Genomic DNA, 21,185 nt, shown 5'->3' with positions numbered 1-21,185 from the left:
CACCTCATTTCAATAGTCCTGAGCTATAAATGTGCCTATTCTTCCAATTGTCCTCTGGAGGGGTTGCGACATCACACCAGTTTCTTCATTCAAGAGTTAAATAAAATCTTTAACACGTTTGCCTCTTTAGTATTCTAAACCCTGACAACTCTGGAGGGGGGTTTCCCTATTGTAACCAATGCCTGCTGGTGACTAGAGACAGTGCCCTCTCCAGAGGCCGCAGTTGTCCATTTTGCCAAGGACCATCCATCACTTCCCACATATTTCGTATATGCCTTTCGCTCCTTCTTCTAAGGACCTCCACTCACTTAACATTTTGGCATGTGGATCAGTGGTTTTCAAACTTCCATTTGTCAGCATCCCCTAGAGGGCTTCTTAAAGCACAATGCAGGGCCTGCCACACACATCTCCTGACTCAGCAGGTCTGGGGTGAGGCCGAGAAGCCGCCTTCCTGATGGGTCCCCAGACAACGCTGATGCTGCCGGTCTGGGACCACAACTGAAGGGTTAAAGGGTAAGTGGGTGACGAGGAAGTGGTTGGGGTTCAGGGCAGCGGCTGGGTGCACAGGTGCTGGCCTCAGACAGAACTACATTGTCACCCACAGGAGGACTTCCAAGGTCCCCCTTAGTGCTCATGCACCCCTTCCTGCCCAAGCTCCCCTCTGCTTCCCATGTACGTCGTGTGTGTGGTCTGTGGTTTTTCCCCTTCTGGACGGTACGCTTTCATAGGGCTGTCCCACTACAGTCAGCAGTGGGGAAGGGGGAGCAGGGGGCAGAGCTGAGGGGACTCGGGACTGGGGTGAAAACTGTGACCCCAACATTTTGCCCAGATATGGAGGATGAGCTGGAGAGCCCCAAGCCAAACTTGTATTACCTTCTAAACTAACACACGTTCATATCCTGTTTCACTAAATAGTCACCACAAATGATGTGAAGTTGCTGAACACTGCAAAACAGTAGCTTAATTGGACAGTGACTTTGGCGGGCCAAGCGCCTGTGCACTTTGCACACGTCCTGATCAGATGTGTGTCTGGTCTTTCATTCGAGCTTCCCTGGGCACCTGCTATGAGCCGGCGCCATTCTCAGCACTGGGGACACAGGTGACCAAGTGGACGAGGACCATCTTTTGCTGGACTTGACAATCTGACACAAACGGGTAACTGCACAACTACTTACACTGTTATTTACACAACCAATTCCATTCGTGTGCTAGGGAAAAGCACAGAGCGCTGGTGACAAAAGACAGCAAGGAGACCTGAGAGGAAGTCAGTGGAGGGGACAGTGGAGCTGAGATCTGGAGGCGAAGCAGGTGACGAGGCAAAGGGGAGAAGAGCGGTTGGATGTCCCAGACAGCCACCTGCTCAGAGGGCAGGAGGGAGACACGCCCAGGAACCAAAGGCAAGCTCACATGGCTGGGGACCAGAGCACAGGGCTCGTGTGTGGCAGGAATGGGTGAAGTGCAGCTGGAAAGACAGACGGTCAGTGTGAGGAAACAAGGCTTCCTCAAGAAAACAGCCCCCTCCACGCCTCATCTCCAATCATCTCCTACCAGGGCCGCTGCGTCTGGGTGGGCCCGGCTCACAGGTCCCGTCCGCACGGCTGCCAGAACGATCCTTTTAAAAACACCAATCTGATCACATCGTTTCTCAGCTGAAAGCATTTCAGTGCCTTCTTACCTTCCACCTCATGAAGGCCCAACTCGGGTCTTCGCTAACCGAACGCCCATTTTGTTCAGGTACCCACGGGTCCCCAGCCCGGCCCCCACCCCAGCTCTGGGTCTAACTGATCTGTGGGGTCTCCCCTCCCACTTCCCCAGCAGAGACGGGTTCAGGAATGGGGAAGTCACGTAGGGGAGGGTGCCCTGAGAGAGAAAGTCATAGAAAACCACTCTGCTACCACCGGACACCATGGAGAAGGTGCAGAGGGGTCGCCGGGCGTTAGGCCGTGAGCAGGAGCCAATGCCAGGCTGCTGGGGATGCTGGAGGCCAGCAGAGCAGATGGGAAGACCTACCGTCCTCACTGAATGCTTAATTAACCAACCCTGGACCCTGCCCTACCCCTGAACTCCCTGTTATGGGGGATACTAAATCTTGTTCAAACTGGTTTGAAACCTGGCTTTCTTATTTGCATCAGAAGGCACCTTGATGCTTTTAACCTGCAAAGAGGGGTGTTTGGATTTTTCCTCTGGTTCCTCAGCCACTTCTACCACTCCTTCACCTCCCCCTCCATCGCTCCAATCACATCCAACTTTGTGAAATGCTCTTTTTCATCCCTCTGCTTGAAATACCCTTCCAACTCCCACTGACCTGGGAAACTCCTACTCATCCCTCGGAACCCCGTTTGTCTGTAAAAGCCTCTGACAGCCGCAAACAGATGAAAAGCTTCCCTCTCTGGACCACGCTATCATCCAGACGGTCCTCACTTTCTGAGTATTTATTATCCTGGTCCCTGGGAAGGTAGGAATTTTATCGTAAGACAAAACAGTATTAACTAATGGATAGACTTCTAATTTTAGCCCCCACTAAACATCCCTCTCTGCTGAACCACTCCATCCGTCCTCCTCCTTCACTTCGAAGTCTTTGTTAGAGACCAGTGTCGCTGAGGGCTGGATTCAATGCACACTACAGGCAGTGGACCCGACTGCGAACGCCAAGTGCAAATCTTGCAAAAGAGACGAGACTTCCCCGAGTCCATGAAACTGAAACCGCTGGAAGCCGGCGGGCAGACCAGCTGATGATTGCCACTTCTGCCGAAACTGACCTGACTTTCGGGGCCCTGGGACATTCTGTTCATCACGAGGTCTTCACCTGACTCGACCGTGTTAGGCCACGTGCCAGGTGCTGTGGTAATAACCAAGAAAAAGAAACACTTCCTGCCGGTCTTACTCTTACAGTCCTTAGGTAGTCAACTTGTACAAATACACTACACGATTTCATGTAAGTATTAGGAAAACAATAAAGCAGGACAAAGACAATACGAGTAAGTCCTTTTCTTGAAAGGATACTCTCTAAACTCCATGGAAAGAGAATTATGCTCAGGGGAAGTCACCAGTCTCCCCACTCACTAGAGTGGGGCCCCTGGACCATGATCTTATTATGTGACTGCCCCCCCTCAGCCCCGCCCCCCCGCCAGCTGATTGGACCAGGGCCAGACCGCTGACCAAGATGGGCCAATCAGATTCTCACCTGGGAAGTTGGCCCTGGACTACTAGTTATGTAACCAGTAGTCTAGAGGAGAGGTGATTCAGTTTTAGGGCTGGGGTGGCTGGTGGTCCAATGCAGAGAGAAAGAGAAAGCCAGTCTGCAGAAGGAAGATGAGGGGAGCAGATACACAGAGACAGATTTAGAAACTGCGGTCTCAGAGGGGCCAAAGTGAATGCGTTGGGTCCTCATGGGTTTCCCAGGACAGATTCCAGACTCTTGTAAGGTCCAAGTGGGAGCCTTGCCCCTTGGAGCTGTGAAAGCCCTCTTTCTTCCAGTGACTTCCTTTGTCTGAGTGTGTCTCTAGGCCTGGCAGCCACGATCACCATTTCTAAGAATGGTGATGATGATGATGGTAACAGATAACACTTGTTGAATGCCAGGTACTGCTGTAAGAACTTTACACGTCACCTAGTTCAATCCTTACAACTCTTTGCAGCAGGTGCAAATGTTATCCCCATTTTACAGACGAGGAAACTGAGGTACAGAAGTCACACAGCAATGGCAGGACTGGCTTTTGGGTCTAGGCATTTGGCCTCCGTGACCTTTACTGCTTCACTACAGCCTCAAAAACACTGGGGATGGACCTGAGGTTAATAAAATGGGTTTTTTATTTAAAAACCCGCAGTGCAAAAGGTAAATGCTGCTTTTCACACGACTCACTACAATGGCGGCACTCTATTAGCTGAGCATTTCGGTGACTCGCTGTGTTCAGACACTCGTGTCACCTCACCACAAGCGGGTTTCTCGTAACCGTTCTTCCCGTCTCAGAAGCAGGGGCTCTGACGTCACCCTGTAGTTAAGAGCTGAGCTTGGACTCTGGATTGTCACAAGTCAGAGTTTAAAATCCTTGCTTTGCCTCACACTATCACCTCAGAAGAGTTCCTCGAGTTTCCTGAGCCTGAGTTTCCCTATCTGTAACACAGAAATCATAATTACCATGTTGCCCCGAAAATAAGACCCAGCCGGACCATCAGCTCTAAGGCGTCTTTTGGAGCAAAAATTAATAGAAGACCCGGTCTTATTTTAGCTCCAAAAGACGCATTAGAGCTGATTGTCCAGCTAGGTCTTATTTTCGGGGGGAAACGGTATTACCGTCTCTCGTGGGGTTGTGAAGGTTTAATGAGATGATGGACTAAAGTGTGTACCAGCCAATCTGAACCCAGATGTGGTTGAGCCTCAGGGAAGTGCACGAATTATTAGTGTGATTATTCTGTGTCCTCTTGTCCGTTACCCTTTTCTGGAAAAAGCACCCTCATTTTTCTTGGGAACAACTCCTCCCTTGGATATCACCCTGAGGGACCACCCATTCCCAGCTAAGGAATGGCAATGTGACCTCAGTGAGCCCAACCAGACACTCTGTTCCTGCAGAACCTGAAGCCAAGTCACCCAACACTGAAGAAGTGCAAACAGAGGCAAACCACAAAGACCAGCTGGAGTCCCAGCCACCCCGCTGCAGGACGGCAGACGGGCCACCTGTCCTGCTGTCGCATAGCCAGAGCTGGTGGGTCCCCGGGCCCGTCTTTTCTGGCCCTGGGTGTCTGGCTTTCCCATAGACTCTTTGACTCTCCCACAAACTTAAACTCTCCATAAAGTTAGAGTCTCTAATAAACTTCAGTTAGGCAGAGTGAGTTCCCATAGTTTGCAACAAAGAACTTCAGCTGATACACTTTTAAAGCAAAGACAAGGTCTCTGTGCAGTTCAACACATTCTTTAACCCCCTTTCCCTCGGTCCCTGGATGAGGTGAGTCCATCAGCACTCTCGCTGGGTAACAGATTATCCCCAAACCAAGTGGCTTTAAGTGATGAAGGTGGATTACCTCCTAATTCGTCAGAAATCTGGGACCAGCTTTGCCTAGTGGTTGTGGCTCGGGCTCTTTCATGACGTCAAGACGCCAGCCAGGGCTGCAGTCATCTGAAGGCTAGACTGGGGCTGGAAGAGCCACTTCCAAGACTGTACCCTCATCTGGCTGCCGGCAGGAGGCCCTGTCACATGGACCGCTCCACAGGGCCACCGGAGCATCACGTGGAAGCTGGCTTCCTACAGAGGAAGGGAGCTAAGGGGACAAGAGGGAAGCCACACTGCGTCAGTCCTATTCCATGGGAGTTCTAGGAGGTGACCTCTGGGGCCGTCTCAGAGGCTGGCTGCCACATGGGGGACGCGTGGAGGCCCTGTAGGGCGTCTGGGGAGCCAGCCCCACACTCCTTTGACTAACTACTCCTATTCACACCAAGAACATCTCACTTTGGAAGCCCGCAGTGACTTACAAGTAATGGGTGGAAGGAAGTGGGTATGAAGGAAAAGACGCAGACCAGGCAGGGTGAAGGGCTGCAGTCCAGGGGCCAGTCTGGAGAACTGGAAACGAGGGACAACCTTTTGGGAAGGGAGACAAGGGCTGCCCAAGCCCAGGGACCAAGAGTAGTTAGGTAAGACGTGCTCCAACTCGGCAGCTGAGGACCTTCTAAACCCCAAGGAAAGTTTGACGTCCAGTTCAGCCCTGCTTGTCAATCATCCTTTATTGCTCCAAGTCCAACCAGGGCCTGAGAACTGGGGTCCATGAGTCCAGGCTGCTGCCACGTTGTGATGAGCTCAACTGAGTCCCCTCAAAAGGCGTCTGTTAAAGCCCTAACCCCCGGTACCTCAGCATGGAACCTATTTACAGCTGGGCCTTTAAAGAGGTGATTACGATTAAATTGGGCCGTGAGGATGGGCTGTAAGCCTATCTGACTGGTGTCCTTATAAGAGGATATCTGGACACACAGACAGTAAGAGCACAGGCAGGTGACTTTGTAAGGACAGGGAGAAAACAGCCATCAGCAAGCCAAGGGGCGGCCTCAGGAGAAGCCAAACCTGCTGACACCCTGAGCTTGGACTTCCAGCCTCCAGACCGTGAGACAGTAACGTTCTGTTGTCTAAGCCGCCCAGTCTGTGGGACTCTGTGACGGCAGCCTGAGCCTCTGGGCCGTGCGTGAACCAGCTCCTAACCTCTGCTGTGTACTGTGGGGAGAGAAGCAGACAGGAGCCCTGACGTTCCGGGCTCAGGGAAGTGAGATGGGGCTGGGCTAGCCCAGCCTGCCGTGGAGCCTCAGGTGCCCTGTGCCACCTGGAGACGGTTCCCACCCTTGGTTCCTTCTGCTCGCTTCCTGATGGGCCACAGGCCTCCTGCTCCTCCCCTCCGACAGCAGTCTCCACAGGTTCCTCTGGCCTCCTCCGCTGTCCTGTCAGCTGCAAAGCACCTTCTGTATGCGTTCCCGCACTTCCTCTGGTCCCAAGGACACCATCATCTCAGCTACAGGGGGTCCTTGCTAAGAACAAAGAGCGGAAACATTCCTATGGCCTTACCCTGCCTGAGGAACTCATGCCCAGCCTCAGTCTGCAAAAACCACGCCCCAGGCCAACCCAGCAGCTGCCCGCCACCCCCAGGGAGGGAGCAGCCACCCGCAGGGAGGGAGCAGAGGCTGCAGTTCATTGTAATTGCAGAGGCCGAGGCTGAGGCCAAGGCCCAGGCCCAGGAACCTGCTCTTCCTGTGCTGACACGTCTGTTACCCCCCATCGATCCCCAGCTCCAGGCAGAAGACAGGGGGTGAGGCCAGTGATCACGTCACACTCACCTCGTGCCCCAAACTGAGCGAGCGCCTGCTGATGAGCATGAGCTGAGGGGACCTACGAGAGCCCAGGAACAGAGCTGCCCGCCCGCCTGCCCGACTCACCTGCTGCCCACTCAGAGCCACTCGGAGCAGCTTCATCACGTGCCTGTGCTCAGTGCCGTCCAGGCCTTCTGAGAGCCTCCGTAGCTCAGCGTTCAGCGTGTCCTGAGTTAAGCTGGCAGCGCGTCCTTCTAAAAGCCTAGAAGAGGGCCAGTCTGTGAGGAGCCTGCAGGGGCCAAGGGCAGATGGGTGGCAGGAAGATCTTCAGAAGACTATCGGCCAGCATGATATACACAGGATAAGCAATGGTCAAGCCTGCCTGGGGGAGATTGGAGGAGGGGCAGACCAACACCCCCCAACCCATCCACGTTGGGGAAGAAAAAACATCCAGGAGAACGCAGGCACATGGGCCTAACCCGGGGAGACCAAGAGGGCACCAAAGCAAGAGGATTTACTAATTGCTACCTCTGTGCCTCAGTTTTGTCACCTGTGAAGTGGGGATAACAACAGTGTTTGCACCTCACAGGGCTATGGTGGGGCCCAGAGAAAACTTGTAAAGCACTACGCACATTGCCTGGTAAGTACTCAAAAGCATTAGATCTTATATTTCAACAGAGTTAAGCATTAGCCAATAGTCATTACACCCAAGAGCTCAGAGACACTGCACAAGGATCTAAACAGAAACTGAGGGATGGGCTAGACGTAGGATGGATGGATGCAGCCCTGTGGGAAAGATGTGAAATACAGCTTTGACAGTGGGGAACAGGGAGACAAAGAGCAGGACGGAAGGAGTCAGGAGACCCCGACCCCAGTAAGGGTCCTGCCACCAACTTGCTACCACCACCCTTTGCCCACAGTTTGAAGCACTTGAAAATCTAAGGTCCAACGGGCCAGCGGTCATGCCCTCTTTCCTAGCAGCGCAGCTGAGATCCTCCCTAAAGTGTGTCTGAGTTCAGGAGAAATTCCCTACTTCATTAGAAGAGCCGGACTGGCAAACATATCATCCCAGCCCTGATTCGGAGACAGAGCAAAAGACGGGCACAGTGTGGGGGTGAGAGGGACTGAGGCTGGAGCTCGGACTGCTGGAGCTCGGACTGCTGCAGACGGTCCAAGACTCTCAGTCTGACATGACCTGCTCAGCTGGGGTCCGGACAGCAGCCCCCGCAGAGGCCAGCTCAGCACGGAGCCTGCAGGCTTCACAGGGGATCTGAACCAACAGCCTTGGCCTGCAGACTTCCTTCCGAACCCCAGGACTTGAGCATGTGAGTTCCAGTTTGAGACAAAAGTAATCATTCTTATTGTATCGTTAAGTTGGCCAAGCGATCGCTGTCATTACAAAGCGGAGGGGATGAAATATCGGAAATGTGAAATGTCACGTGGGAAAAAAAGACCGTCCTCAATCTCAGTCGTGGGGAAGCAACCTGCCGAGGAGGTGGAGGAGTTGGTGGAAGAGTGACAGGCCCCAAGTGGCCGACAGTGGCAGCTCAGGACACAGCGAGCTGGCCCAGAGCGTGGCGTAGGCACAGAGGGGACCTAAGAGACCCGGAAGCTTCTGATCACTTGCAGCAGCTTTCCTGCCTTGAGTGGGGGCCCAGGGTGCCTGTACCTCAGTCCCTGGGGCAGAGACGGGGAGTTATGACAGCAGTGCCAAAGAATGACAACCCAGAGCCCCTTGTGTGGAACGTCCCAAATTCAGGGAGTATCATGACTAATAACAATAGCTGTTGGGACTCAATCCCGGAGATACACTTGCAAACGTGCTGAATGATGTCGCTTCCAGCTTATTCGTGGCGGCACTGTTTGTAACAGCGAAATCTGGAAGCAATCCAAATGTCCACGGGCAGGACAGGTATTACAGGCGTTACATTCATTAAGGTAAAGGGACGTAATAATGGGACAGGGTTAGTCCTAGGGGAAGACGAGGGTGCTCTCCAGACACTGGACAAAACACAACCTGTGTTAGGTGGGGAGAAAGACACGGTGTTACTGGATTGTACCTTCTGTGTAAAAAAGGGGGAAATGAGCGTTATTGCGATATCATTAAGAATAGTACTGACGTACAGAGGGTTCTGGAACTGGGCAGATGGGGGACTTGGATGAAAAACGGGACTCCCAATATATACCTTTTCTTTTACCATTTCGAGGTTTTAAACCCAGGCTTAAGAGGTTTGCATGTATTAGTGATCAAAATAGTAAATGTTTAAGTCTAAACAAATTCTAGGAGCAGAGTTATGTATACCTATCCTTGAATGCACGGGCCTTTCACGAAGGAAACTGCTAAGTGTGGCTGCGTTTCTGCTGGGGCTGGCGCTCCAAGCCCTCCTGGACCCTTTGTATTTCCTGCCTGGTGCTTGTATTCTTATCTCCTCAAAGTGTTTATCAGAACGACGTATTGCAAGTCTCTTGGTGTCAGGCGCCGTGGAAGCACTTTCCGCCAGAGAAGTGTAGTGAGTACATCTCATCAGACATGTGGGCTCTAGACCCTGCCTTCCTGGGTTAGAATCCCTGACCTTCTTACCAGCTGTACATTTTAGACAAGTTATTTTGCCTCTCTGTGCCTCGATTTTCTCACCTGTAAAATGGGGATAACGGTACTTACTTTACCAGGTGCGTGACTCTAAGTGTATACACACACACTGCACATATGTGTATACACACATATCGAATGTATTAACACAGCACACGGCAAGCACGTGTATCAGCAAACAAACACTTTAGTGTTTGCTGTTATTAATCTTCACAACATCAGTGGGGTTTGCTGCTCAGCCTCCACCCCCCTTTCTCCTGACACCGCTGCCCATATCTCCTTGGGGAGACTCGCCTTGGGGCCCCACATACGACCTAACCTAAGCCCATCAGCACGTCGCATTCCCCAGGCCTCGGTGACTATCTCGGGGACAGGAAAACCAGACCACTTAGGCCCATCAGAGTTCATCTCAGAACAGCTGGAGCCAGAGCCTGAGGTTTGGGATGTGCAGCTGCCCCAGCTGTCTGACCACGTGGGAAGGTGAGAGAGGCTGCTGCTAACCCTCAATGTACTTTCTCGCTTTCGTAATCAGTAATACAATCTTCAGCTGGGCACATGACTGCCAAGTTAAAACACTACATTTTCCAGACTCCCTTGTAGCTTGGCGTGGCTGTAAGACAGGCGTTCTAGCCCGCGGGATATGGGTGGAAATGGTACGTAACTTCTAAGTCAGGTCCTTAGGGGCAAGGAGTGCCATGTCCCCACCCCTCTTCATCCTCCCTCCTCTGGCTGAATGTGGATGGTCCATGCGGACAAAAGCAAAACCTAAGATGGCAGAACCCTGGCGAGAGGGAGACACGCCGTCCGCCCTGACCGCCCGCTCCGGACTGTTAGGTAACACGGCGCTTCTATGTGTGGGGGAGAATCCCACCACCCCCCACCTTGTCTGGAGCCTCTACAGAGATGAGCCAGGATGGAGGAGTGTGGGGCAGAAAGTCAAAGGGACAGAGACAGATTCGGCCTCGGTGACATACTGCAGGCCACTGCATGAAGCCTCCAGCCAGCCCTTGCTCTGGTCACTGTGATGCCACAGACCGGTCATTCCCTCTAAGGCTGTTTCCCGTCCTTGTCACCGAAAGCGTCTGGTGCTCTTACAGTCAGAACCAGCATCACGTCCACCTTCCACGTGGGGAAGCAGGAGCTCCAAGGGGTACAGGAACCTGTCCCAGGTGAAGCCGTCTGGGCAGGTGAGGTAAGTGGGAAGGAAGAGGCGGGCGGGCAGGGAACCCAGCCCGGAGCCTGGACACAGCTCTCCCGGGAGAGCCGGGCTCCTCTGGGCTCCGCTCCCACCAAGACCTCTCGCTGGCCAGGTGATGTGCTGTGGGCCCAACAGCCACGCTTGGCGGGACAGGGAATGAGGGTGCAGAACCGTGAGCCCGGTCTGCGGGCGCTCACCCCAGCACGCGCGTGGCAATCACATCCACCTTGTCCGAGATGGCGCCCAGCTGTGCTCGCCCCACAGCAGGGCGAGTCCACAGGTAGGAGTGTGATGGGGACACCAAGTCCTGCAGGCGGCAAATGTGACCCTGGGGGCAGAGGTGGACGCTGAAGGCACTGGGGAAGGACAGGGGTGCCACTCACTCGCTTGGCCTCCGGGAGCTGCCGCCCCCACCACACCTGTCTCAGCAGGATGACCCGCTCCACGTAGGCTGGGTCCAGGACAGCTGTGTCCCTGAGCTGGCTCCCAAATGCCTCCTCCACAAGCGCCTGCAGCTTCTCCACCAGCTGGCTCCGCTGGGTCGCACTGCTCACCAGCCGACGGAGGTGCAGCCTGTAGCAGAAGCCGGAGGAATTCTCTTTACACTCACAGAAGGAAAGGGGTCCAGCCAAGGTCCGAAACAGGTAGCCTGCGAAGCCCCAAGCAACCCGCTCTTAAAATAGTACTAACACTTTAAACTAACAAAAAATAACAATAGAGATTTCTGGCTTCTCTTGGGAAATTGGAAAGGTCTGGCTGCAAAGGACCCTCGTTCCCGGGCTTCAGCTGGCCCCAGGGGGCTGCAGGCTGCCCGGTGTAGACCAACAAACTTGTTTGCAGTCCCTCTGCCCCGTGTCTGTCACCTGGGCCACCTGCTTGGCCTCTGCAGGCACCTGTTTACAAAGCAGACTGGACTGTCTGCTTCCCCGCACAGCTTAAAGCGTGGCGCTCTGGCACCAAGGGCAGGTCGCTAGGATGCTGAGTCAGGGGACAGGACAGAGGGCAGAGTCGCTTCAATTCAGGGCTTTCACTGAAAATAGTCAGGTTTCCTTGGTAGCTCAAATATCCTGCCTTCCAGAATTCTTCCAGTTGCCTTTGTTTCCTCCTTTGGAAGCAGCAAAGCCTCTAGAGTTGAAGCGTAAATGCCAGGCCCTGTCAGCCCTCGGTTCCCTGGGTGGCCCTGGGCCCATTCCCAGCAGGAGCAGAGGGACCTCAGGGAGACAATGCAACTCATGAGCCTACAGCCCCTCAGTCGTGGGGACTGACCATCAGCACAAAAGCCCTTTGCCCCAGGCACGCTCCAGGCTCCCCGCTCACCTGTTGAATTCTGGGAGCTTCTCCAGGTCCAGCAGGGCTGAGTGGCAGGTGACGCGGCTCAGGTCGAACTGTGCTATGAGCTCCGCCAAGGTCCTGCCCATCTGGTTCTCTGCGAGAGAGGGAAGCCCTGCCGCTCAGCTCCCTCCCCCACTTTCAACCCCAAGGGAGGCTCAGCCCGCTCACTCTGGGCTCTGGGCTCCCCACTCCGTGTTCACTAAGGGATTCCACGTCTAGCTATTTTATGTATCAAGGGCCCCAATGAGCTTTCCTTTGCAGAACAAGTTCTGCCATTAAGAAAACAATCAGGCTAAGCCCACCTTCACTGCCCCAAAGATGGGAGCAGGCTCACTGCCTCGCGGTGCCACCCAAGCCCTGAGACACTGGTCTGGGGTGGGGTCAGGCACCACGCGCTTGACAAGCGCTTCCAGGGTGACTGCAAAGTGCAGCCAGGCTTGAGACCAGCTGTGCTGGGGGCTGTCTCACGAGCAGCCAGGGGGTCTCATGGGCAGGCATAGGCCTACAGCGAGCCTCTGCCATGTCCCTTATCAGCTGTGTGACGCTGGCGAGTTATGCAACCTCTCTGAGCCTCACAATCCCCTTACAAACAGTGGACATGATAAAGACTTCTCAAGGACGTTTTAAGGACCAAGTAAGATAAGAGCAGAATGAACAATAAGCAGACTATTATTGTCCCATTTTCAGAAATGCCCCAACAAAGAGGTCATCCTACTTGGTGCTTCTTGAAGATTTGGGCTCAGCTTGGAATAAACTAGGGTCAGCGTAGTACCAGTGATCCTGGTAGAGGACGTGCTAGTAACACAAAGGAACAGTCACAGGAGCTTCTCGTGTAGCAGATGCTGTGCTGGGGCCCTGGCACTCCTGAGCTCCATGAACCCTAACTCAAGCCTGTGAGGGAGACACTTGACCCCATTTTACAGATGAGACCACCGAGGCCCACAGACATGGCTCCTGGAGGGAGGGCTGGGATGACATCTACCCGCTCACGGTTGTCGCCCTAGCACCCAGCACAGCATCTGGCTCAGTGAACTTCTGAGGGAGGAAAGAACGAGCTCGTGTGAGCTCAGGCAGCTGGAGGGTGGCCCAGGCGGGACTGGGGACCAGTGGGCCGCACCGCTGTGGTCCCACCAGGACCTGTCAGGGGAGCGGTACCTGCAAAGCCCGAGCCACAGTTGGTGACCATGTCAAGCAAGGCGTCTGGCAGGAAGCCGGCAGCAGCGAGACGCTCCAGCACGAGGTCCCCCTGCCTCTTGGACAGCTTGCTGCCGTCCGCGTTGACGAGCAGTGGCAGGTGTGCAAAGCGGGGTGGCGACCAGCCCAGGGCCTGGTACAGGAGCAGGTGCTTGGCAGTGGACACCAGCCACTCAGAGCCCCGCAGCACGTGGCTCACGCCCATGTGGTGGTCGTCCACCACGCAGGCCAGGTGGTAGGTGGGGAAGCCGTCGCTCTTCAGGACGACCGGGTCCCCCTCCACGCTGGCCACCTCGTGCCGAGTCCAGCCGTACACCAGGTCCTGGAAGGCCGGCGCCTCCTCGTCCAGGCGAAAGCGGATGGCCGGCTTGGGGTCGCTGGCCAGCTTCTGGGCCACCTGCTGCTGGCTCAGGTTCCGGCATCGATTGTCATAGCTGTTGGGAAGCAGAGGACCGATGAGCCCTACTGTGTCTGTGATAAATGTACAGCCTTGTCCAAAAGAAATAATCTCCTGGCATCTCACAAGTACACTGTTTATGACGTAAATGCAAGGCTGCAGTGACTGTCGTGACCTTGCTAACAGGTCATGGAAACCGGAATGTAGGTCAGGATGCCGCTGGGGACGGCAGGGCCACCAGGCAGCACCTCTCACTGTGACAACAAGACCCTGCAGTGCACATCTCAGAAGGGCACCTATGACACACCGCACGTGTGCAAAACGAGGAGATGATTGAGGAAGTGGGGGTACAGCCACACGGTGCAGTAGGACCACGTGAGTGTAAAGACACCTTGGACAGGGACAGACCGCCCTCCAGGCAGGAAGCTGCACAGCCCGTACACTGCCTGTCACCGTCTCAGCAGGAGGAAAAGCCGTCGGCACTTGTGTGCGCACACGCTGCGTGTCTCTGGAGGAGACATGTGCAAATCCTGACACCAGCTGTCTCGGGACAGGGCACTGAGCAGCCAGACTTAGGTGGGACAGAGCGATGCGTCCATACCTTTCAGAACACGAGAAAATGTCACTTATTTGAAATGACTAATGATTGAAACGATCTTGTGTGTTACTGCCTGGGACCCAGCGTGGCAGCGCTGCCATGGCCCGGCCTCTTGCTGTCTCAGCTTCGGCGTCACCCCCGTGAGCGTGTGCTGAGTCACCTGGTGACTCCCTCAACAGGACACAGCACGACAAAAGTGGGGAGATATCGCTTCCAGGATGAAGCCACACAAGGACCCTGGCTTTCTCCCCGGCTCTCTCTGCGGAAAGGCAGCTGCCACGTTGGGAGCTGCCCTATGGAGAGGCCCTCATGGGGAAGGGGAAGCAGATGGTCTGCGAGTCGAGCCTTGGGGTGACTGCAAGCTGGCCAGGACCCTGACTGGGACATCGAGAGACCCTGAGCCAAAGGTCCAGGCGAGCCGTGCCAACTCCTGACCCCCAGAAACTGGAAGGTAATAAAAGGTGAGGGTACTCTGTTATGTGGCAACAGCTGACGCACACACCCAGCTTGAGGGAGGCAGGGGACGGACGGGCTGGGGCTCTCACCGGGGCGTCTGCCGGTTCCTCAGCGCTTCCTTCTTCAGCAGCTGCAGCCGCTGCGGGGAGCAGAAGCAGGGGTAGGCGGCGCCCGTCCTGACCAGAGCGTCTGCGGCCTGGGCGTACAGCTCCAGCCGCTGGGACTGCAGGTAGGGTCCGGCAGGGCCTCCCCGGCGGGGGCTCTCATCAGGAGGGATGCCTGGAGCGCAGAAAGAGAATAGTCACCAAGAAGAAGGAGATGCTTGTGGCGCTGGTTCCCGGGCCCGGTCTATGCACTTTACCTTTTCATCCTCCCAACGCTCCACGCGCTCGGCTCTATTACGAGCTCCGTTTTGCGGATGAAAAGTTAAAGCAGGTTCAGAGCTCAAGGTCACGCTGCCTGGTGGGTGCCAGGTCAGGCAGAGGTGTACTGCTCCCCACCCACACCCCGCACATCAGCTCCGTCCACCCTTCCCCTGGGACAGGGAACCCGCCCAGGCCTGGACCAGCCAACTCAGGGGAAAACAGCCCGTCAGGGCACAGCCCGTCAGGCCAGGCGGGACTCCTGACCCCGCCCACCAGCTGTGCCAAGGCATCCAGGTCTGGGACAGCTGCTTTACGTTCTGTGACCTCCATGAGGCCTCAGAACCCCGTACCAGGCAGATGTCGTTAGTACCCCATTAGTTAGGCACACGGGCACTTTGTTACGTCACTCAGCCAAGGACAACGGGGGGAACGAGAGCCAAACCCAGGCTTGCTGGCCCCACCCCCGCTCCTGACTGCTCATCGCGCTGCCTCTCTGCAGTCCTGGGCCTGTCGAAGCCTCCGTTTCCTCCTCTGGACCGTGGAGCTAACTGTCCTGTGCAGCGAGTGTGACGAGGACGGAACACGTCAGCGCTCACAGAGCCCACCGTGCTCGCAGCAGCTGCCATATAAGCCCTTGGAGGAATGTGACCTACGACAAGCCACCCCACCCCAAGGCCCAGCTGCTAGGTCACTAAGGACAGATTTAACTCTAAACGCCTCCAGGACAGGGCACAGCGGACACAGAACGCAAACCCCCTGGTCTGCGCTGAGGCCGTGGCGAGTTGCTTTCAGAGCCTCCATTCCCTCCCTGGTAAAGCAAAGACGGTAATAATGACGTTCCCCTGAGGGTCGCCATGTGGCCAGAATGAGATGGCATAAAGTGTGGGCACAGCCTGGCACGTGCCAGGCTCTCACAGCTTCAGCTGTGATCACTGAGTATTATGTAGCTCCCTGGCCCACCAGGCCTCTGTGTCCTCATCTGACAGAAAACAGGGTGGGATTAGGTACATTGGGGGGGGTCCCCTCCTGATGTGACTTAATGTGTTCAGCATGTGGAGTGCCCAGCGTTTAACAGTGAATTAAAAACATATATTCACATAAACACTAGTGCGTAAATGTTCACAGCAGTTTGATTGAAAGACGTCAAAACTTGGAAACAACTCTAATGACCACCAGCGGATAAACGGACAAGCGAAACGTGGCATTTCCCTACGACTACTATCTGGTTGCAAGAAGGAACGGGGCGCTGACACGCGTACGACACAGAGGAGCCTTAGGCTAAGAAAAGCCAGGCACACAGGCCACTTACTGTATAATGCCATTTACAGGAAACGTCCAGAACAGGCAAAGCAGGGGACACGAAGTAGCGGAGTGGTTGCCAGGGGCTGATGGGGGGAGGATGGGAAGTGAGCGCTAACAGGTACGGGGGTTCGTGGTGAGGTAATGGGAACATTTGGAATTAGACTGGTCATGGTTACACACACGGTGACTATACTAAAGACCACTGGATTGTACACTTAGAAATGGTGAATTTCATGTTATGTGAGTTACATGTCAATTAACAAAAAAAGAGTGGCTCCTGAAGCCAGGAGCTCCAGCAGTCAGCCACCGGGGTGCCTGGGGTGCAGGCGTGGGGAGCTCGGCCGAGGGGCTGCAGACGGCACTCACATAGGCTCGCTGCACCACGGGCTCCAAGGGGCTGGGCCTGGCTCATCACCACACCTCTGGGGCCGAGGAGAGTGCTGCGGTGTAATCCAGGTTCTCACCACGCATGGCATCACAGGACTCGGCTCCCGCCACGCTCTGTCCTCACGTCTCCCGGCACTCTCTCTGCTCACTGGCTCAGGCCACACTGGCCTCCTTGCTGCTCCTCTGACACGCCTGGCACTTAACTCCCGTTGGGCCTTTGCACCTGCCGCTCCCTCGGCTTTGAACACTCTTCCCCTGGGTGACCACTGGGCTGGCCCTGACTCCGTGCAACGTCACGTCCGCAGTGAAGACCACACACCTCGTCGGTACCAGAGCATCCCTCCCAGCGGGCTCCCAAACCCGCTACCCTTTTCTCCATAGCACTTATCGTCACTTAATATCCTGATAAGAACGAATTCACCTGTCTGCCTGCCTCCCGCTCCTTGCTGAGCTGAGCACAGGGTCCCTGTTTAACTCTGGACACTCCACAGGCCACAGTAAGCGATCGTGGTGAATGAACACCTTTACTGCTCATCCTGACCAAGTCTCTGCTACGACCTCCCACAGCGGAGGAAAGACATGCAATCGGTATCTGCCTTTTAGGGCCCAGCGGCCAGTTAATGATTTACCTGAGATGAAAATACACATCTCCAAACAGCCTTGGTATTTTTGGTATTTCTTCTTGGGGAGCTGAACTAGTCATACCTGTCCCGGCAGGTAGGCAACTGTTGACCCAGAGAACACAAACACACTCCTCTTTGTCCTCCCTGAGCGTGCCTGGGCTCGGGAATAAACTCCCCACGAGAAGACTGACTTCAGAGGCTGCACGCCATTTTGGTTGGCTCATAAAAGGTAGATTAAAAAAAAAAAAATCCCCGAAACCTGAGCTGACAGCGCAGTCATTAAAACAAAAGAGAAAGAAAGAAAAAAGAAAAACCACCTGTAACTCTGGATCGTCTTGGAAATCAGGAGATCTGGCCAGCTGGGCCAGCAGCCAGCATTCCCACGTGGGAATGAGAGGCTGGAGCTTTCTCCTGCTCCCCACAGGCCTAGTGCCCCCGGTCCATCTGACGCTTGGCCCGTGTTTCCTGCCTGCTCCCAAGAGGACTTGAGATTCTGAGATAGGACCGGGACTCTCAAAACAGCCTTGGAGTTTTTCTTCCGGGAGTTGCAGCATCTTTCCAGGTGGCACCCGCCACCCCAGCCAGCACAAATGTACCTCTCTCTCCAGGAACTCCTCATTCTCCGTCCCAGGGTCCATGGGAAGACCACAGGCCCCCTTCCCTGCCGGCCTCACCTGCCCATGTCAGCATGTCCTCAATATTCTCCGCTGCCCCGGGCACACGGCGGGTCTGGTCCGTATCCTCCAGCCGCAGGATGAAGGTCCCTCCGTGCTTCTTGGCAAAGATGTAGTTGTACAAGGCGGTGCGGAGGCCACCCAGGTGCAGGAAGCCTGCGAGGAGACAAGACGGGGACGTGAGCTGCTGGGTGTCAGCCGCAGGGCCAACTGTGCCTGTGACAGAACGTCCCACTGAACATCAAAGGCCAGGCAACAGTGACCACCATCCCATCTCTCCAGCCAGCGCCCAGTCTGACTGCCACAGGGGAGGACAGGGACAGTGACTCCTTTCGCCCCTCATTCTGGAAGTGCAAGACCACCCAGGTTTTGGGGGCTGGCCCGGTGGCTCAGGTGGTTGGAGCTCCGTGCTCCTAACTCCGAAGGATGCTGGTTCGATTCCCACATGGGCCAGTGGGCTCTCAACCACAAGGTTGTCGGTTCGACTCCTTGACTCCCGCAAGGGATGGTGGGCTGTGGTCCTGAAACTAACAATGGTAATTGGACCTGGAGCTAAACGGCGCCCTCCACAACTAAGATTGAAAGGACAACTTGATTTGGAAAAAGTCCTGAAAGTACTCACTGTTCCCCAATAAAGTCCTGTTCCCCTTTCCCAATAAAATCTTAAAAAAAAAACAAAAAAAAAAACACCGCCCAGGTTTTGGACCGTATCATTTTGTAAAGTCTCCAACTGCCCCGAACTACACCCTTCATTCTACTTTGAGATTTGCATCAAGGCCGAGTTTCACCCAAAGGAGAAGTAGAAGATTATTCACTGAAGCCATTATCACACGTGCACTTCCGCAAATTCAGTGACGTGCTTGGGCAAAGAAAAAAAAATTAATCACCAATTTAAAATACTGCAAAACGACAGGCTGCATACACTCTCTATGTACTGTCGTGACTATCTTCATCACACATTTTGAATTTTATCTACTAGCGATTTTCACCGTAAGTGCTGGCTTTAAACGGTAACCAAAAGGAACATTCGAGTCCAAGGTTTTTCTCTTCATCCACGTTGAAACTCCGAAGATTTTACTTTCCCATCATTCCCAAGTGAAAACTTAAAATGACGTGTGCCAGGGCTGTCGTTTCCCTTTGCCCTGCCTTCTTTGCTCCAGCCTGGCCCTGTTTTCACCATGAGCTCACCTGTACCTCCAGGTACAAGAGGCAGTACAGGACACAACACCTCCTCTGGGGCCAGGCAGACTCCAGGTCAACACTGACTATGTGGGTGACCTCCAGCCAGGTATTGCAAGGCCACCACAAAACCAGTGCTCCCCAAGATAAGAGACTGGGGTCCAGCAGTGGGAAGCAAGGCCTCTTACGTCAGAGAGACCTGCACCCACCATTTACTGGAATAGTTGCTACCCCTCGGCACTCTGTTTAACTTGTGTGAGCTTCAATATCCTCTCCTAGTAGAGGAATTCAAAACAAGAAATAGAAACTTTCCTTATGGGGTTGCTGTGAGACCTAAATGCTGACCAAAGTACACCCTGTGATCAGTTTTAGCGATTGTAATGATCGATGTTGTGTGAGCTTCAATCATCCAGCAATGATCGATGTTGCTAGATGATTCTTTTACGTCTATAAACAACAAGACCTCTTCCTCCAAATCAGCACAGAACCACGAATCGTAACCACCATGATAGGGGCTACTGTGTATTAAGTGCTATCTGTGAGTACCAGACTTTACTAAGTGTTCCAGGTGCATTAGCTCAAACCCAGGAGACATACGATCACTAGCCCTACTGGACAGATGGTAAAATGCAGAGGCTCAGAGAGGGTAAGTAATTTGCCCAAGTCACACAGCTAGGAAGTGGCACGGCCAGAAACCTGGACCCAGGCAACCCGAGGCCTTGCAATCCAACCTCTACATGAGTGTCCCTCGCTGCACGGTGCAGACAGGTGCTGCCTGCAAACCGTTGACCGTTCACAACCAAGGAAGTACAGAAATTGACAGTAAATGTTTAGAAACTGATAGCAGTCAGACACAGTCATTTCCTTCCTATTTCCAGTACGGAAAAAAAATAGGCTTATATTCTGTATGCTTTTCAGCTTTTCATCTTCCTAGTAATTCATTTATATTGATTTTATAAAAGTATCGGTCCACAATTGATTGGAAATTAGAAACCAGTCCTTTTACCACGGATGGGTTGAGAAGCACGCTATACGCTGCACTGCCTGCCAAGGAAAACCCTGTCACTCCGTGCAGCTGGGGACTTGCCACAAAGGTAGCTTTATACAAGTACACTGACCCCGGGGTTCAGAGTGAGAGGCCTGCTCCTTGTGGCGACGGCAGAAAACGGCCTCGGCGAGAAAAGACTTTTGGGAACCGGAGCGGAGGCCCTGACAACCGGTGGGGAGGGTACACCACGGGCCCCGCCTCCTTCTGGTTCACTAAGGTCGGCGACACCACCTCGGGGCCTGTGTCCCCTTCGCTTCCTCTGCCCAGAAGGCTCAACCTACGGGCTTCACGTAACTGGTTCCGTGTCACCCGGCTCCCGCCTCGTAGGTCACTTTCTCAGCAAGGCCGCCCTGCGCGTCCCACCGGACCCCCGGCCCGGCTGCGTTCCCCGCACGGCACACGTGACTGCCTACAGTTACAGGCCCTTTATACGTGTCTGTCGCGGCCGCTCCCGCGCAGGCTTACGAGCAGGGGCCACCCTTTCTCGGTGACAACTCTATGCCAGCGGGACAGTACCTGGCAGGTTGTACTTAGCACAGTGTATTGAATGCATGAAAAAGAAACCAAACGAGGTGGTGCGGGCCAACGCACACAAAGACATTCCTGGCAATGCGAGTAATTTCCGCTCGAGGGCCTGTCTGCCTCCCTCTGTAACACGGGGTCGCACTGCCCGCCTAGGCTGACTCCACCGGAAATGGCTCGTTCGGGAACATTCGGGGGGCGGGCACGGGACGGGGGGCCTCGGCCGGCGGCGTCACGTCCGCCAAGGTTACCTGTGGGGCTGGGGGCGAACCGCACTCGCACCGTGGCCCCGGGATCAGTGCACAGGTTGGCCTCGCGCTGTCCCAGGGAGCGGCCCAAGGCCGCCGGGGGCCTGCCCGGCTGCAGCAGTCTCCTCAGAAGCACCGCCATGTGGGGCGGACTCGCACACGTGGGACTCTCCGTGCATCACTTCCGGGGACTCCTCCCAGCCAATCCGCTTCCGCCACAGCGGGCCCGACCCCGCCCCTTAAAGGCGCAGGCCGCCTGCCTGCGAGCCCACGCCCCCCTGCGCGGCC

The 21,185-nt window shown here is 54.8% G+C and overlaps 1 protein-coding gene across 4 annotated transcripts; it reads right to left on the bottom strand.

The window, feature by feature from the left end:
* Nucleotides 1-5,698: 5,698 nt before the first annotated feature.
* Nucleotides 5,699-21,095, bottom strand: EARS2 (glutamyl-tRNA synthetase 2, mitochondrial). 4 transcript variants are annotated; one of them, XM_074322994.2, is made up of 9 exons: nt 20,901-21,092; nt 17,901-18,056; nt 14,639-14,828; nt 13,060-13,532; nt 11,890-11,998; nt 10,992-11,145; nt 10,770-10,900; nt 6,911-7,073; nt 5,699-6,505 (listed from the first exon to the last, which is right to left on the bottom strand). In XM_074322994.2, the coding sequence occupies exons 1-9, from the start codon at nt 21,037-21,039 to the stop codon at nt 6,422-6,424; spliced, it is 1,599 nt and encodes a 532-aa protein (XP_074179095.2). In that variant the 5' UTR covers nt 21,040-21,092; the 3' UTR covers nt 5,699-6,421. The 4 variants fall into 4 exon arrangements, 2 of the variants coding, with proteins under 2 accessions (XP_074179095.2, XP_019605724.3); XM_019750165.3 differs by having other exon boundaries at nt 6,911-7,046; nt 20,901-21,089; XR_016022487.1 differs by lacking the exon at nt 10,770-10,900 and having other exon boundaries at nt 6,911-7,046; nt 10,956-11,145; nt 20,901-21,095.
* Between the last annotated feature and the right edge of the window lie 90 nt (nt 21,096-21,185).

Source organism: Rhinolophus sinicus, chromosome 10 (assembly GCF_057876585.1).
Source record: "Rhinolophus sinicus isolate RSI-liver-muscle chromosome 10, RSI-T2T, whole genome shotgun sequence".
Taxonomy (NCBI): domain Eukaryota; kingdom Metazoa; phylum Chordata; class Mammalia; order Chiroptera; family Rhinolophidae; genus Rhinolophus; species Rhinolophus sinicus.
The sequence above is the reverse complement of the archived record's forward strand: the minus strand, read 5'-3'. Positions and strand labels throughout refer to the sequence as shown.

Excerpts from the sequence above, each read along its gene's own strand:
- EARS2 (XM_074322994.2), bottom strand. The coding sequence starts at position 21,039 with ATGGCGGTGCTTCTGAGGAGACTGCTGCAGCCGGGCAGGCCCCCGGCG. Across the intron at positions 11,146-11,889 it reads AAGCTCCCAGAATTCAACAG|GCTGCACCTCCGTCGGCTGG; the intron begins GTGAGCGGGGAG and ends CTTCTGCTACAG. Across the intron at positions 7,074-10,769 it reads ATTGCCACGCGCGTGCTGGG|GCTCCTCACAGACTGGCCCT; the intron begins GTGAGCGCCCGC and ends TGGCCCCTGCAG.